The 17450-nt window shown below is 39.0% G+C and overlaps 4 protein-coding genes across 4 annotated transcripts in view; all 4 read left to right on the top strand.

Moving 5' to 3' along the window:
- Positions 1 to 299: 299 nt before the first annotated feature.
- LOC101312871 lies at positions 300 to 6359 on the top strand. Its single transcript, XM_004289291.1, has 15 exons — positions 300 to 638; positions 887 to 1398; positions 1867 to 1942; positions 2111 to 2152; positions 2498 to 2560; positions 3101 to 3169; positions 3463 to 3576; positions 3656 to 3716; positions 4221 to 4328; positions 4495 to 4622; positions 4917 to 4966; positions 5579 to 5640; positions 5825 to 5865; positions 6009 to 6135; positions 6244 to 6359. Exons 1-15 carry the CDS (start codon positions 300 to 302, stop codon positions 6357 to 6359), a joined length of 1908 nt encoding a protein of 635 aa, XP_004289339.1.
- Positions 6360 to 7080: 721 nt separating this feature from the next.
- On the top strand, positions 7081 to 10003 carry LOC101307336 (superoxide dismutase [Cu-Zn]-like). The gene is made up of 8 exons (XM_004288185.1): positions 7081 to 7181; positions 7755 to 7843; positions 7935 to 8036; positions 8159 to 8254; positions 8444 to 8475; positions 8593 to 8668; positions 9051 to 9104; positions 9450 to 10003. Exons 2-8 carry the CDS (start codon positions 7768 to 7770, stop codon positions 9470 to 9472), a joined length of 459 nt encoding a protein of 152 aa, XP_004288233.1. The 5' UTR covers positions 7081 to 7181; positions 7755 to 7767; the 3' UTR covers positions 9473 to 10003.
- Positions 10004 to 10222: 219 nt separating this feature from the next.
- Positions 10223 to 13237, top strand: LOC101307048. The gene is made up of 3 exons (XM_004288184.1): positions 10223 to 11114; positions 11970 to 12145; positions 12240 to 13237. Exons 1-3 carry the CDS (start codon positions 10274 to 10276, stop codon positions 13215 to 13217), a joined length of 1995 nt encoding a protein of 664 aa, XP_004288232.1. The 5' UTR covers positions 10223 to 10273; the 3' UTR covers positions 13218 to 13237.
- A 2750-nt stretch (positions 13238 to 15987) lies between these two features.
- LOC101312581 (protein SUPPRESSOR OF npr1-1, CONSTITUTIVE 1-like) overlaps positions 15988 to 17450 on the top strand; it is a 2184-nt gene continuing 721 nt past the window's right edge. Inside the window, exons 1-2 of the mRNA XM_004289290.1 lie at positions 15988 to 16603; positions 16752 to 17436. Of these exons, the coding sequence (XP_004289338.1) occupies positions 16086 to 16603; positions 16752 to 17436 (1203 nt within the window). The 5' untranslated portion in view covers positions 15988 to 16085. The remainder of the gene's footprint in view (positions 16604 to 16751; positions 17437 to 17450) is intronic.

Here is a 17450-nt window from a genome sequence, read left to right as displayed (position 1 = left end):
TTTCAATGTCACAACGTATGAGCTTGCCTTAAACTTGGTGGTCGATCTGGATTTACCTCAAGACTAGAATGATATTCTTTTAATTTCACCATGAAATCCTGAAGCAGCTAAGCTTTCTTGAGTTACAAGCAATGTCAGTTTGTTAAGAAGCGAGGAACTTAGGTCATTGAAACTGCACTTGCCTTTCAACGTTTCATTCCAAAAGGTCTCATTTTCATATAAGAAATTTCAGTTTTATTTTAATTTTGTGTATGCGATTATGACATTGCTGATTTGGTTTGATGTTCATCAAAATCTCGATGGCAGTCAATATGGATAGAATGAGGCCGGTGTATGTTAGGCAGAAGAGCAATTCCACTAGTGGCACGCCGGGAGCGCCAAGTTCTCCTTCGATGACTTCTCCGATAATGCACCACCATTCAAGGTCAGGGTCCGTTGGAATGACTGGTGGCAAGAAAGCACAGAACACGAAAGCCGCGGCGCAAAGGCTTGCACATGTCATGGCACACAAACCCACTGATGACGACGATGAGGATGATGATGATCTCTCTTTTGATCTAGGCTTGTCAAGCGGCGCCGGCGGCATCGGACTTGGCGGTGGTGGAAGAGCAATCCGACCTCGCTCGCCCATAGTAAATGTATGTGCAAGACCACTCTATATGTTCAACCTACATTTTGGAATTCTTACTCGACATTTTAGTCCAAACTTGAGAATCATCCATGTGTCTATGTATATGCATATTGTCTTGACAAACTTGTTATTTAGTCTGTGTTACTACTTGATACCAAATTGGCTGAAATGTAGGAATTATCTTTATGAATATATATGTATGCATGAGTTTATGAAAAGTAATGCTTACTTGGAATCTAAATTTTGTTCTGCTAGTCAGCTCGTACTGTTCAAGAGCCAGCTTCATCTGCAAGGACAACAGCAGCACCAGGTGGTCGATCAGCTCTATCTGTCAAGACTGCTCGCTCTGTAGAACAACCACCACCATCAACTATGCGACCATTTCAATCCATCAACTCTGTGGAACCACAAGCAAGCCGGCCATCTCCGTCTATAAATAATAGACCAATCAACTCTCTAGAACAATCACCATATTCCCTTCGTTCTTCGATTAATCTTAGATCATCTCAGCCTTCCAACTCTGTTGAACAGCCTAATTCTGCTCGTTCTATGTCAGAACAACCGCAGTCTCTTCGTCCTTCATTAGGTGCAAGATCATCTCAGAGTACTAGTACCATTGAGCAACCAAACTCGGCTCGTTCTATGGCAGCTGCAGCAGTACGTCCACAGTTTGGAACCAAGCCAGTCCACATGGTACCGTCTAGTGTACCTATATCACTTAGGCCGTCCCCTTCTGCAGATACTCCTGCTGAGAGTAAGAGAGATCCGCCGGTACCTATATTACTAAGGCCACCTTCTTCTGCCATGCTATCTTCTGATGGTTCAGGTGACAGTCGGAGAGATAGAAGGTATCAAGTTCCGAAGTTCTTTCCTATGATTCACATCATCAATTTATACTCTTTAATTTTATCTATTCCCTTTTTTGTGTGCTGATAGCTTATATATGACTCTGAGAGACCAAAAATATGTTGCTCATTTTTACTACCTGTGAACTATCACTTTAGTAGTTAATTAGTCATATAATATGTAAGGATACAGAATGCTGTCTTCTGAATTTCTCTATTCATTTTCTATGATTATCGCTCATATATGATCACTTCGAGAGACTCGGAATAGTAGGCTACCAACTCTTGTATGTTTTTATATATTAATCAGTTCTTTATTGTGGCTTATTTCAATTTCTTTCGATGATCATATGGATTTATAGATCTGATGACCCTTTCTAGATCAACTAGCAGGTTATCTATGGATTTAGGAAATCTGAACCTAAGAGACACTGGATCTCAGGATTCTTCTGCTTTACAAGATGAGGTATGCTCCATGATCCTTTTACCAGTGTCGGAGTTTCAAGTTTTTGATGTTTCTGATACATCTATCTTCTCTTTCAGTCTGATATAGATGCAAACAAAAATAAAAACAAACAAAAAATAAAGAGAAAGAGAAAAGAACAGAAACTAATGAGGTGTGACTTTCATGCAGCTTGATATGCTACAAGAAGAAAATGATAGTTTACTTGAAAAGGTGATGCCAATATCCCCAAACATTTTGTTTTCTATATGTTTAGTGTGATATCCGTGTGAATTTGGTTAATTGTATACAAATAATTTTGCAACGCATGCACCACGCTGAGCTCTTCCATATTCCCATTAACTATCAGTAAGGTTTGCATATCTCACCTGATCAACTTAACTGCTTTCATGTGGATGGCGTTGTGCAACGCCATTCACTAAGCACACAAGATGATGTGTATTTTTCGCGATGTGAGAGTTATTAGAGTTGTTCATCAGTGTAAATGTGATATTTTTAAGTTAATAGAGTTATCATGTCTTTCTGGCATTCCATGGTGATTGATATGTGCTTCCCCAGCTTCGACTTGCAGAAGAGAGGATTGAGGAAACAGAGGCAAGGGCTAGGCAGCTTGAGAAACAGGTACTGTTTTAAACTGTAAGAACACCTAGTTGGTAAGATTACTACGCCTCCGGATCTATAACTATATATAGACACAAATTAAGTGGATGTGTTTCATTGCATCAAATGATAGATCTTCCACTCTGCTTGTGGAGTGGTAAAGTCATCCGGCTTTTAGGATCAACACCATGACCTGTGACCAAGTCTTGGTGGCATGCTATTCTTTTGTACATGAAAGTATGAGATTTTCGGAGACTATCGTTGAAATGTTTAGTGTGTTCTTTGTTTTTTGTGTTTGTGTTTCTAGTTTTTCATTGTTTTGCTCGAGGACTAGCAAAGTCTAAGTGTGGGGGTATTTGATGTGCTCATGTTATCCTATATTTATATACATTCTGTTATTGGAATTGGTTCATTTAATTTTTTTTCCTCAAGAAATGGTGTATACTTTCTGCAGCATGAGCATATATGATGATGCATGTGCTGGGCAATCCAGATGTTTGCAAGTGTATATTCCACATACTGTAATCGTTTCTTACTGCTTGTGTCTATATTCCTTATTAGGTTGCTAGTCTCGGAGAAGGTGTAACTTTGGAAGCTCGTCTTATCAGCAGGAAAGGTTTCAAGTGTCATGTACTATGTAATGTGATCGACTATTTATATAGCTTTCTGATGTTTATGATCATTTGATTCTTCAGAAAGGAGGCAGCACTGCAGCAAAGGGAGGTGTGTGTATTCATATTCTTTATTTGGGTTTAGAATTACATTCTTTACTCCCCCAACATGGTTTATTTTCTTTTATTTTCTTATAAGTGACTCACAATCTGTCAAGAAAATAGTTAACATGCTTAATTTCCTATACAGCTAGTTGTATGATTTGAAAAATGCATCTGAAGGGTACTACCTTACCATCCCATCTGTAACAGGCTGCTTTGAGAGCGGCTGCACAAACTCATGATGACAGAAATGATGAAGCTGAGTCCGAACTGCATACAATTCGGATTATGACTCAGAGAATGATACTGACTCGTGAAGAGAAGGTCTGTCTTTGATATATATTGCATATCAGTTCCCTCTTTCTGTCTATGTTCTTACGTGCTTTTGAGTTTTTCATCTTAGGAAGACGTTGTTTTGAAGAGATCTTGGCTTGCTCGGTACTGGAGTTTATGTGCTGAACATGGTAATGACATTTAAGTTCATAATTTAGTGAACTAAGCCACCTGAATTGTATGCTTGTTAGTTCTCTAATGTGAAGTAAATTGTGCAGTTTTCATATATAGCTGACAATATCTGAAATCAAGACCTAATATGATTTGGGTCAGGGGACCTTGCTTAACTTTTGTACAACTATCTTAAACTCCGGTTCAGGACTTTATTTTACTGAAATGCCTTTTGAAGTTCTGTACTTGTAGCACATGAAAAATGTAAACCAGGGTGGCTTGAATCAAACTTACTACTTTAATAAGGTTCTCAAAACAATGGATATATTCACATCATATCTTCCTACTTTCCTAGTCGATTATACATGCTACGGGGTTTTATATGATGTCTCTTATGATTCAAATTAATAGTTTAGCAGTAGTATTTGTATTTTGCTCGTCTGATTAGTATACGAGTGTAAACTTTGTACACTCTTTGACATTCAACCTTTCTGGATGTAACGGGCAGTAGAATGTTATGGCAGGTATACATGCTGACATTGCTACAGCACGACATGAATTCTGGTCATCTCTTGCTCCTCTTCCTGTTGAAGCTGTACTAGAAGCGGGAAACAAAGCGAGAGAGCAGACAGGTAAGTGGAATTCTTCATGTTTTAATTACTGTTCGATCTCTAAATGGCCAGTTATTTTCTATTCTAACAGAAAGATGACATGCATTTTTCCTTGCTTTTAGTTAAATTTAATGCAATTCCAGTGTGATCAGTAGTTCTCAGTATTTTTCTTTGACTTCCATATTAGTTGAGGAGCAAAACGATGTATATGAAAGAGAGTATAGTCCAAGGGATGTGAATGAACTCTCGGGAGAGGGAAATATTGAGAACATGCTTTTAGTGGAGCAAGGTCTGCGTGAACTAGCATCATTGAAGGTTTTCTCCTAATCCTTATACTTGAACCTTTTAACATTTTCAGACCAAAGGAAAAACAACTTTTATTATATATCTTCCCAAATCATGGCATTAGATAAGGAGCTAGCTGGGCACTGGGATCTCCTAGAATATAACTGAGCATGTAAAGTTGTAATCCTATATGTTTGGTATTCTAATTCACTATCAGCAACTCATTCTGTGAAACAACAGCATTGCCATGGTTGAATTTTGCATTAACATCTATACGGTAGTCATTTCCTGTAATGACCATACTTTAGTGCAATTTTCTCAAAGGTAGAGGATGCAGTGGCAATTATAATGGCTCGACATCGGCACCCCAATTCAAAATCATCAGGTGCAGTGATTCATCATTTGCAATTTTTTATCATCAAACCATGCTCATATGCATTGCGCACATAGACAGTGTGAGGTGGGCTTAATTTCAACTGCATCAGTTGGCTTCAATATAAAATCTCTCATAATCATTTAGAACTTGATACCATCACAGATTCACAGTGATAATGCATAATTTCCACTTCCAAAAAAAAAAAACACCTATATTTTGCGCAAGTACCAGATTTCCTCGTACAGGGCATGCATCACATCCATCCTATGCCTAGTTACATTCTTAAGAAACATAAAATTCTTGATCAATTGCATATGCTGTAGGCTGGTTATTCATTCCTGAACAAATGAATTTGACCGAAGAACGTTCCTCTATCTTTCATTTTGTTTGTCGATAGACACTCACTGGCAGTGTTTGGTTACTTTCTGCCTGACATGCTTGCTTCATGACAGTTCATGTGATGCTGAATAAAAGGCTATAATTTTTTCATACACCATGTAGAAGAAATCTACATGCTTCACTTTCAAAATGTTACCACTTACTATCAGAGATATAAATGTCTTTATAGCTTTACTTGATAAGCTGATCATACACTTGACTGATGATTTATTTCCTCTTTCATCGTTGGTGTAGAGGTAAAGGTACCAGCTGGGGGACAGTTCGAAGGTTTTGGTAAGATATCATATCCATAATTTCTTTTCTTCTCGCACTTTAAGTACCCACTTTTTTGACATGAACATTACTGGCTTGTAAAATAAGGTCAAGCATGGTAAAAAGATGAAGTTAGTTTATCATCTGCATTGGTTTTCTACTTACATGAGCCATGCTATGAGTTGATGAAGGCGTTTCATTTCAGAATTGAGCAAAGAGGAGTGTGATGATGTGTTCTTCAAGCAGGTATGACACCTTCTGTGTTCTAGTTGTCCACTAAGCGTTTGAGCAAATGGTGGATTTAGAACTAAGCAAACTTGGAGGAAAAAACTATATTCCACATACCAAAATTTATATGTATCAGTTGTAGTCACTTTTAGCTCTTGTAGGCTTGGCTTACATACTTCTGGAGAAGAGCGAAAAATCATGGTCTAGAAGCAGATATAGTAGATGATCGTTTGCAATTCTGGATGAACCGCAACACTAATCCACCGACTTCACATGATGCAGTTGATGGTGCTCTCTCCTTATCTCATGATGTTCATTGCTGAAGACCAAGTTCTGTTACACCAAGTGATTTCATGTTATAAACGTAAATTTGATATGGTTGGTTCTGATTTGCAGTTGAACGTGGTCTCCTGGAGCTTAGAAAGTTGGGAATCGAAACCAAACTATGGGCTAAATCTCGCAAAGGGCTTGAGCATGATTCGATCCCTATAATACAACAGTCTGACTTCTGATACAAGACTGGACTTACTGGAACTTGCTGCATCTTTTCTTGTGAGCAAGATATCAATGTGTACCACGTTTATACTTCATACTTTCATGTAATGTAGCTGTTGGACTTGTCATTACACAAATTGATCCATTATATGTTCGAGAAGAATGAAGAATGTAAAGAGAATATGGAAATGCTTATGGTGGACTTAGAAATCACACATTGTAATTAAGCAGCTTTTGTAAATGAACCATTGAGCCCCAAATTGATGGAAATGAAGACTTCTCCTGATCATTTATATTTTTATCATTATTTGTTTTATCGATTAATTAACAGTATACCAATTAATCTTTACAACAATCTACCATTTTCTCATTCACTTTGAGTTAGTATTGCATTGCATTGTATTGAGCTAATTGATCGTTTCATATATTTTTTTGATTTCAAGATCGCTTAATAATACATCATGTACATTAGGTAAGAAAGAGAGGAAATATCAATCATAAACATCATAACTAAACTTTGAATTATTCTTATTTATTAGCCTTCCTTCGTATTTTTTCTTGTAAATTTAGAGGAAAAAAGAAAATGGATATAGCTATGAGCTATCCCAGGCCCCAGGCTGCTGAGTTGATGTGAAGTTCCCACCTTACCCTCAAAATGTGTTAGGTGTTGGAAGACTCCAGAATCATACGACTTTCTCACTGTGGACTGTTACGAGTTGGACCGAAATAAATAGGGTCACATTTGCATTTGGCATCTCATTCCATTCACTCACTCACTCGCATACCTCCAACACCCACCTCTCTAGTTCTCTTCTTCTTCATCTTAGGGGTGCACTGAGGTAAAAAGCTTGACTCATTAGTTTCTTGGACTATGAAATTTCTCATCTTTTATGGTTTTATGATCTGGGTTTGATTCATCTAGCTGGAATTTGCAATAGGTCCTCTCAATTTTGTATTTTGACTTTGTTTTTCTTGCAATTCTAGCTTGAATTTGATGATGATCCTTAAAGATCTGCCTTTTATCTTTTGTGAATTTTGTTGTCAGTGTTGTGAATATGGCTACTGAGCTTACTTGGATTCAGTGTTTCTGTTCTGTGTGGCTTGTGATTTCTCTGGCTATTTTCACAGATCTCATCAGTTCTTGCCCAGACTCTGATTACTACTGTTGTTGAAATTTTGTGTTTTTTGATCGAAGTAGTTAAAAATTGAATCTTTTTACTCTTAGGAGTGTGAATTTAACAAACTGAATCAGTAGAGCAATAAGCGAGCTCAGCCGATGACTTGTGTGTATGTGTGGAGAGTGACAGCATATAGTTAATTGAAAGTCGTCGTTTTGGTCACTTTGGGTTGCTTTTGCACGGTTTCTGCTTCATTTTTCTTATCTAATAGTTGTGCTCTGTGATTTTGATTAGATCACTTTAAACCATGGCAAAGGGCGTTGCTGTGCTTTGCTCCAGTGAGGGTGTTGCTGGAACTATCCTCTTCACCCAAGAGGGAGATGGTACTTAATTGTGAACTGATCATTTACAGGATGTGTTTTGTTACTATGCTGTCGTAATTGATTAACTCGTTTTTGCTTTATTAATTTTCAGGCCCAACTACTGTGACCGGAAACATTACTGGCCTCAAGCCTGGGCTTCATGGTTTCCATGTTCATGCTCTTGGGGACACCACAAATGGTTGCATGTCAACTGGTATGAACCATTGACTATTGGTTTTTCGTTTATAATCTGATGCAGTTGGGGCAAAGTCTAATCCCCACTATCTTTACATTAATCCGTGTTGTTTTGGTATCTAATGATCAGTCTGCTTGTAGGACCACACTTCAATCCTGCTGGCAAAGAGCATGGTGCTCCTGAAGATGAGAATCGTCATGCTGGTGATCTTGGAAATATCACTGTTGGGGATGATGGTATATATTTATCTGCTTACTTTTTGAACACCCTGTTTGTCCTGTTTATTTTAATTGAGAGCTTTATGGTCACCAGATTAGCTTCTAGATTTCTCTTTTTACTAGAGCGTGGGAGGCATTCAGTACTAAACTATGTGAGGGTTTGATACTTTCTTGGCACTTACAGTTTGATATGTTTCTGTGCTTCAGGAAAGGCTTGCTTCACAATTGTTGACAAGCAGGTTTGTGGTTAACATTCCCATTTATTTTTGAGTTTACGTTTTCCTGTAAATTTTTCTATTCTTGGCCTGTCTTTGAATTTCATTCCTCTTTTCTGATGTCTACACTAATGTTTGCAGATTCCTCTCACTGGACCACACTCTATCATTGGTAGGGCTGTTGTTGTCCATGGAGACCCTGATGATCTTGGCAAGGGTGAGTTCATACTTGCTCTATTTCAAATCCAGGTTCTTTATCTCATATAGTTCCATCAATAGTAAGCAGCATGAGTGAGCTAGTCAGTAGACGGTGGCCCAAATTCTTGTAGTAACTTTCAGCTTCCGGCATCTCAATTGGTATAAACTAGCTGATGCATACATACAAGAAGTTTGGATTTTGGTCCTCTCGTTTTAGTGGTCCTTAACTTCAGTTGTGTCTTTCGCCTTTTCAGATCAGCTAAGTGCTAGTGTTTACTGTCAGTTTAGTTACCCTAAGTAAAATTCTAGTTTTGATGACAGTTTTAATTACAACATTGTGGTTATGCTTCTTCTCAGATTGCTGTTGTATCTAATCCAATGTTTGCTGTGTTTGTACACAGGTGGACATGAGCTTAGCAAATCCACTGGAAATGCTGGTGGCAGGATAGCTTGTGGTAAGCTATTATGCTTAACTCATTAAGTGAAATCCTTGTACTACAATGGTTTCATTTAATATTAATTGGTCTTGTTGTGCTATCCTATTACGGTATTTTCCACATTTCTAATTATGTGGATTAGCCTTCAACATTTCTTATTATGTGGAATAGTCCATATAATTTATCTACATTTGGCGGCTTTTGGTTTCTATTTTCCAATTGAGAATGAAAACTAAAATCAAGTTGATGTCTCCCTTTTGATGTCAACTGTAGGAGATCAGACTTTGTTTCATAGTTTTATGATGTGTTGTTATGTCGGTGTACCGGCTTATCTTATACCCTACTGTTGCTATCTTTGTGCAGGTATCATTGGTCTGCAGGGATGAAGTGGACCAGGGAATGAAACACAGGCACCTCAGTTGGATTAAAGCCTAAGACGTTGAGCATGAACTCTTCTGAATTAACTGAATCGTATCGGAATAAATAATACATTTGGCAATACCCATATACTTGGCTTGGACCCTGTATTCCGTTTCTGTGTAGTTGTTTGACAGTAATGTGTGTTCATGCTATTGCCAAAAGTTAAATAGAGTACTTTGCTTGCTTTTATGCTTAACTCGATTTCTAAGGGACTAAATTTTTGACCCTAAACCCCAAACCTCCTACCAGTATTGTTAGCACTACCAGTACCGTTAGCAGAATTGGCATGCTCTTGGACTTCAAAGGCTTTACCGCTATGGTCAAATTCCGACATTGACGATGTACCCTAAACTTTAAAACATCATGTCACCGGTTCCGGCCGAAAGTTTAGGGTTGGAATCGGTTCAATATGTTCCAGTTTTCCGCTCTATTCACGAGAACAAATTTACAGATCATTTTGTGCTTGTCCATCTTTATTCATAACGCAAATCATCAAACCGTGGTGGGTAAATTTTTATGTGAAAATAAGTAAATAATTTTAAACAATAATTTATATATTTGATTATTATATTTTTATATTTTTTTGTTAATTCTGATAATCTATTCATGTATGTGAAGACTTGTGATCTCCAAACTAATACCATAAATGATAAAATTGTAAACGTGGGATAGTTAAAACTTTCTCATATATCATCATCGATTTCACCTTCGCCCACAAATTTCAATCCCAAAATTTCTAGGTTTCTCCTTCAATACTTCCACCACCGATGTCCACCACCGTGGAGAAACCCTCTGGCGACTTCCCGATGACCCCAAACCTCCGCAAATCCTTCAACCTCCTCAAGTCCCACGCCTCCAAAGTCGCCAACTTTACCCTCCAATGGCAAGACCTCGAAGAACACCTCCGCTCCATCGACGACTCCCTCCAATCCAGAATCAACCACCTCCAGCAATCCAACCCGACCCAACCGAAACCCGAACCCGAACCCGAACCCGATTCCCAACAACCCCAGCTCAATCCCGCTATCGAATCCGCCAAAACCCAACTCGATAGCCTCCAATCCCAATTCAAACCCGAAGCCTTCTCGCCGGAGAGCTTGAATTTCAACGGCACCGTCGTCAACGACGGCGAGGGTTTGCTGGCTTTCATGAACGAGCATTTGAAAGAGAAGAAGGCGTCACGTGATCTAATAGCAAATGCGATTAGGGTTTCGGCGGCGGCGGCCGGGAAGATAGTGCTGGAGGCAATGCGGTGGTTTTATCCGTCGGAGGAGTCGGATAGGAACAGAGGAGAGATGAAGAACTGTGAGCTGAGTGTTGTTAGGAGGAGTTGTGTGGTTTTGTTGGAGGAGATGACGAGAGTGAGGCCTTTGATTGGAGATGAAATGAAGGCGGAGGCGGCGAAGCTTGCGGTGGAGTGGAAGGGGAAGGCTAGAAATGAGGTGGCGAATAGTCTCGAGCTTTGGGCTTTCTTGCAGCTTGTGAGTGGTTTTGGGTTGGTGAGGGAGTTTGATAGGGATGAGATTTTCAACCTTGTTGGCAGTGTGGCGGTACGGAAACAGGCGCCGGAGTTGTTAAGGTCTCTTGGTTTCGTGGATAGAACCTCTGGTGAGTGTTTGTGAAACTTTTTCTTGTTCATGTTTACCTATTGTTTTTGGTTGAACAAATGTTATAGTGTTTTATCTGATCGGCTCATGGCCTAGCCATGAGATCAAACTTGGTGTATGATTTAGTGCTTGAGAGTTGCTGCGGATTCACAATGCTAGATATGGCATCTTTTTTGGGCTTGGTTATCAGTAATGGTACCAAGTTATCGCAGTGAGAAATGTATATAGGTTCAGGATATGGTGTCAACCAGATATTTGGAATGAAGGTTTGCTTCATTAGCTCTTGGCTGGCATATGCTTTTATTTTGGTGAAAATTTTGGACAGGAGGTATAAAATTAATAAAACCGTGAAGGATGGACTTGCCTGGATATTAAATGGAGTTAGGACCCCGATTACTATAAAACATTTGTCTTTTTGATGATCTATGTTGTTTGTTGATTGAAGTAGTCTGCTAAATATCTCTTTGGGCAGGAAGATTTCGAAGAAAACAAATAAATAATACTTGAAAATAATTGGAGCCTCTTTATCAGTTGGGAGAATGTTGTACTTTAGACCTTTAATCAAGTAAATGGATATAGGTTTGTTGATAATTCTTGCAAAGTTCTGTTCACGGAAAGAAGTTTATGGTAACTGTGCTCTTGTTATTGTGGATTCTTCTGTTTTTTTTTATTGAATTTCTCCTCATTATTGTGGTTTTGTTCTTTAATGTTAATGCCTCTTATTATACATCACTTTTTGGGCCAATTCGGCAGCTTTTATTTATGTGATGCTAGTCTTGAACTGATCTTTTCGTTTTTGAGTTTTTGCTACCTCTGTTTGGGTAATTTGTTAAACCTCATCTTTTTCCGGCCACAGAGTTTATTCAAAAATTGGTATCACAGAAGATGCGACTTGAGGCTATTAAATTCATTCATGCATTTGAACAGCTTGACAAGTTCCCTCCTATGCCCTTGCTTAAAGCACATTTGAAGTTTGCCAAGAAGGATGCAAAGATTAGTTGCAAGAGGGAGCAAGATCCTCGTAAAGCAGAGGTATAAGTGCCTTTTTTTTTCCCCATCAACCATGCTTGGACCCAGATGGAGGAGCCCGTCTCTTATGTATTGTGTTTCATCTATTCCCTTGCAGGATGCTGTCATAGAAAAAGAAGTAATAGCTCTAAGAGCTATAATACGTTGCATTGAAAGCTACAAGCTGGAAGTTGAACCACAGTATACTCCGGAGAACCTCAGAAAGCAAATCAGCCAGCTGAAAAAGCAGAAAAACGAGAAGCAAGTTGCTCAAGTAACTCGTGAGGCTCAGGGGCAACGCTTGAATGGAAAGAAACGAACTGCCCCTGAAGTTATGGCTCAACCCAATAACAACAGTAATAAGCATCTGCGGGCCGATTCAGCTGCTGTTCGAAATGCTTCTTTCAGAGCACCAACGACAGGACACTCAATACACCCATCTTATCTTCGCCCGGTAGACTTGTTTGAGAGTCGAGGTGCTGAGTACTTTACAGCATCAGCTGGAATGCCTCGACAAGGGGCAGATGCTCCCCATACTTCTTATGTCACTGCTTCCACCTTTAACTCATTGCGAGCTTCTCATTATCAGCCAACAGGTTCGTACAAAGGTGAAGGTGCAGAATATGCTTCTAGATACTATGATTTAGCATACTCCATTCCTGATTCTCACGGTGGCTTGTCAGCTGGGCGTTATGGTCTGGTCAGTTCCTCTCCTATTACCCATACCCGGCAGACAACCTTGACAGGCGGAGCCTACGAATTGACAGGATCCTCTCCTATTGCCCAAACGCGGCACGCTACACAGCACATGAACACAACTACTTCCTATGGATTAGGGGGCAGTACTTCTGTAACCTCACATTTGAGCCCATTGACCAAGCGGTATGGAGCTAGTACTATGGCTGTAAATGGGAGGACTGGGCAGTTTGGATCAGCAGGAAGCCCTCCCCCTGCACGCCTAACCAATGTGAGTCCGAATTCTTATGTTTCAGGTGATCCACTGACACTGGTTAATCACAAGGATAGGCCAGTTTCTTCAAGTAGTGGCTATGGCACACATAGTAATCAGTACCAGCCATCCATTTATCACCTGTAGCTCAGTAAGAAGAGAATTTGTATGCTTGCTGGTACTTTGTAATATGAGTTAGATCAGCAGATCTGTGTTATAAACCTACCTTGTTTAACAGTTATATTATGATATCATATCATATCATACTACCTGATTTGTGTCCAAGTCCAACTCACAAGTCTCCAGAAATGTATGCATGGCTGAATATAGTTCTGCCAAATGGGCATGTGGAAAATGGTGGCAACTTGGAGATAGATTTTGTGTCGATTAATACTTTCAGAACCATAACCACCAGTGAATGTGTTAACAATTGAACCATAATATGTCGTCTCGCTCAAGTCTAGGTGCTAACATTTTCAATTGAATACCGCTCTTAGTTTTTAGAACCTAATAGCATCTCCAGCAACATTGAAAAAATTTATAAATTTATAAATTTATCAATTTTTAAATGAATATTTGCTCCACAACCCATTAACAACAAAACACATTAAAGAGGTAAATGTGAAGAGGAATCAAAAGTAACAAGAACAAGCCACAAATTGCTATGAAGCAATTGTGGCAAGAATTGATTTATAGCTTCTCACTTTACCCAAATCTCAAAAATAAATAGTCTTGAGGAGAGTAGTCTTGAGGGGAGTAGTCTTGAGGTGATAGTAATGAGGATGAGGTGATTTGATATGGTGTTGAGGAGAGGTGGCTTGGTGATAAGAGGTGAAGTGAGGATGAGATATGGTGGAGTGGTCTTGAGGTGATGAGAGGGTGAAGATGGGGAATTGGTGGTTCGGTGGTGTGAGGAGTATACTTAAGAAGTTGACAAATTTAAAAATTGATAAGCAATTTTTTTTTTTAATTAAAGAAAATTTCATTCAATAAACTGCAATTACAAAACAATCACAGCACCCAACAAAAAATTACAACTACGAGCAAATAACTCTAGCCTTAAACTACTTGTCCTCACTCTGAAGAAGAGAGACTGACATGTCAATGGATCTAATAGAAATCGAATTGGGCAGCCGCCCAAGTTAACTTGACCAACATAGGTAGCAATTACTGGGACAGGATTTGACAACAACAGAATACCATTGGGTGGGCTATCCTAGGATCTCCCGGCACGTTCAACACAGGCTGATAAAATGCACGGCCAAAGACTGGCTGAAATCTGGGTTCTTGTAACAACGAACAAGCTACCTGAATTCAAGTACCTATTAGAAACCATGACATCTATCCAACAAACTCGAAAGAGTAAGGACTTATTTGAGATCTGAAAACCAGACCCAAAAACTACCTCAAATAAAACTAAAACAATAAAAGCTAAAAATAAAATAAGGCCAAGCTGGACTGGGCCCAACAAGTGAGCCCAGGCCCAACCCAAAACCCTAGACCAAGGGATGGAGATAATTGGAACACCATCCTCCATTACGGTCGTCGTCCTTTCGTTGGAGTCGGCGCCATGTCCTTCCCCGGGTCGGATTTGTACCCATATCATATTCACCAAGAGAGAGAATTTGTCAATAAATAGCTAAGTTTTCTCTAATAGCTACTCTGTTGGAACACAACTCTCAAAATGAATTAATAAATATAAATTTTATCTAAATTTATCAACTATTTTATCAACCATTGTTGGAGATGCTCTTCAGAACATATGTATATGTATTTCACCTAGTCTAACTAGATAATAGAGTAAGATACATATAGGGCTGCCGCCATCAATTTGGTGTGCGAGAGAAATAGAGGGAAATTAGATTAGCCTATACAGTAGCTTCTTTGTTTTCTATCAACATAGAAGATTGGGGGTTTTGGGGTTAAGAGTATTATTGTATTCTCTCCAATTGTCATAGTGGAATTTTCTCGCCAGCTCCAAAAATGGACCTAGCTCAATCACATTGATTGGGTGAACCACTATAAATTTTGTGTTCTCGTCTTCTACTTTTATTTATCGTTCTTTGGTCACTCAAATAGTTCCATTCAATATTCGGTTTGTTTTTACGCTTCCGCATAACAGTAAAAAGTTTAGCTTTTCTTGTTGTTGTTTTGCTCTGCTATAAAGTTGTTGTCTCGCACATAGTTTCGTTAGGGAGGCATCTCCCAGTCGCATAAGAGGCTCAGGTATACGTTAGCAACAACATATATTATAGATGACACTCAATAATGATGAATTGATAATCATAGAAAGCAAGTAATTAGGTCTCTCCATTTGCTGAGGATTTGAAAATTGCAGATTTGTTAATTCACTAAATTAAATTAAGAGCATCTAGTTCATTATAATAAGCACCACATGGCTCTTAAGTCTCTTCCTATGATAGCAACCAGGAAGACTAGGACTGAAAAACCAAACCTCATGTATTTACAACTCTCTCTCTCTCTCTCTCTCTCTCCAGTCTTCACTACATAAATATATATGTAAGCATCATCTTGTGTATATATTATGAGAGTCAATCCAATTTTGCAAACGCCAGTAAACTTCATGTTACCTACGCCCAAGACTAGGACAATATGTAAGACAGAATAATCTACTAACATTTTCTGTCAATATATTTGATCTCTGACCTCGCTGTTATGTTTTTAAACACCTTGAGGAGATAGAGGCACTTCAAATAATTTCCAATTCAAATTGATTATGTAAATAACGTTTTTAGCGAAAGAGTCCTTTCACGCCTAATATGATATGACAACTTCTAATTTTTATATCAAAAGCCATCGTGATATAAGAAAAAATCCTTATTACTTGGTAATTACATGATAGAAAACTGTATCTCAATCAGTTAATTGTCCATTGAAGAATCAAAGGGTCAGCCTTGAGCTATACCAAAGAAGACGCCCTGCACTCTTCTGCGACTAGCTTTCATTTCCTCTTCCACTCTCCTAAACCTTGATATTTGATCTTGGTGTTTTCCGATGGCTTTGAGCACCCAAAGAGCCTCCTCGTCATCTCATGCTTTGGCTGAGCCACCTCCCCGTTGGAAGTTCGACGTTTTCTTGAGTTTCAGAGGTCAAGACACGCGTTGGGGTTTCATCTCCCATTTATACCACCAACTGGAGTTCTGCCAATTATTCAAAACTTTCATCGACGATCGAGAGCTTGAAATAGGATCTGAGATCTCCCCGGAGCTATTAAGCGATATCGAACATTCTCATCTCGCCATCGTTGTTATCTCACCCAACTATGCTTCTTCCACTTGGTGCTTGGATGAGCTTGCCAAGATCATCGAGTCTATGAACCCCCGAGATAAGAGAATTCTGCCGGTTTTCCTTAATGTGGATCCGTCCGACGTTCGACATCAAAGGAATAGCTTTGCTGAAGCCTTTGCTAAGCATGAAGTGAAGTTCAGTGACGACCCCAAGAAGGTGGAGAGTTGGAGACATGCTTTGAGAAAAGTGGCCAATCTATCTGGATGGGATGCAAAGAATTATAAGTAAGCATTACAACAAAACTTCAACACATGTTTGTTGTCTTTTTAGTTTTGATTTGTCATAGCAAATTAGCAATGTTCTGCTACATACATATACATGTATACTAATTATTAGCTATTTAGCTTGATGATTGTCTATTTTTTCTGTTAGATGTGAACGTGAGCTTACAGATGTCATTGTCAAGAGTGTGTGGGAGAAATTACGTCCTACGATCACATTGTCTAATTCCGAAGAAAAGTTAGTCGGAATGGATTTTAGACTTGGGCAAATGGGTTTGCTTTTAACTCTTGAGGAAAAAGATGTTCGATTTATAGGTATATGGGGTATGGGTGGAGTGGGTAAGACCACCCTTGCTAAGCTAGTGTATGAGAGAATTTTCCATGATTTTGAAGTGGCTAAGTTTCTTGATGTCAGGAAGTCTCATGGTCAGCTGGTCAACCTTCAAAAACAGGTTCTTTTCCCAGTCCTGAAGGAAAATGTTTCACAAGTTTTTAATGACTACGAAGGAACCATTTTCATTAAAAGATGTATGCGTAATAAGAAGGTTCTTCTTGTTGTTGATGATGTTGATAGCTGTGACCACCTAAAACTATTGGTTGGAGATAAATCTTGGTTCGGTGAGGGAAGCAGAATCATTGTTACAACTAGAGATCAACGTCTCCTCACCGAGCATCATATAGAAACATCATTTAAGCTATCGGGGCTAAATGACTGTGAAGCTCTTGAGCTATTTTGTCAAAATGCCTTCAAAAAAGAACTGCCTGAGGAAGGATTTTCTGAGTTGTCCAAGTGTTTCATAGATTATGTGGAAGGGCTTCCCTTAGCTCTTAAAATCGTTGGAAGTTCTTT

The sequence above is a fragment of the Fragaria vesca genome, linkage group LG1 (genome assembly GCF_000184155.1).
Source record: "Fragaria vesca subsp. vesca linkage group LG1, FraVesHawaii_1.0, whole genome shotgun sequence".
In the NCBI taxonomy this organism is placed as follows: Eukaryota; Viridiplantae; Streptophyta; class Magnoliopsida; order Rosales; family Rosaceae; genus Fragaria; species Fragaria vesca.
This window is presented reverse-complemented; position numbering and strand designations above follow the sequence as displayed.

Coding starts and splice junctions, on each gene's coding strand:
- LOC101307048 (XM_004288184.1), top strand. CDS start 10,274: ATGTCCACCACCGTGGAGAAACCCTCTGGCGACTTCCCGATGACCCCA. Junction 11,115..11,969: donor TTTCGTGGATAGAACCTCTG/GTGAGTGTTTGT, acceptor TTCCGGCCACAG/AGTTTATTCAAAAATTGGTA. Junction 12,146..12,239: donor AAGATCCTCGTAAAGCAGAG/GTATAAGTGCCT, acceptor ATTCCCTTGCAG/GATGCTGTCATAGAAAAAGA.
- LOC101307336 (XM_004288185.1), top strand. CDS start 7,768: ATGGCAAAGGGCGTTGCTGTGCTTTGCTCCAGTGAGGGTGTTGCTGGA. Junction 8,037..8,158: donor AAATGGTTGCATGTCAACTG/GTATGAACCATT, acceptor GTCTGCTTGTAG/GACCACACTTCAATCCTGCT. Junction 8,255..8,443: donor TATCACTGTTGGGGATGATG/GTATATATTTAT, acceptor TCTGTGCTTCAG/GAAAGGCTTGCTTCACAATT.
- LOC101312871 (XM_004289291.1), top strand. CDS start 300: ATGGCAGTCAATATGGATAGAATGAGGCCGGTGTATGTTAGGCAGAAG. Junction 1,943..2,110: donor CTTCTGCTTTACAAGATGAG/GTATGCTCCATG, acceptor ACTTTCATGCAG/CTTGATATGCTACAAGAAGA. Junction 4,623..4,916: donor GTGAACTAGCATCATTGAAG/GTTTTCTCCTAA, acceptor ATTTTCTCAAAG/GTAGAGGATGCAGTGGCAAT.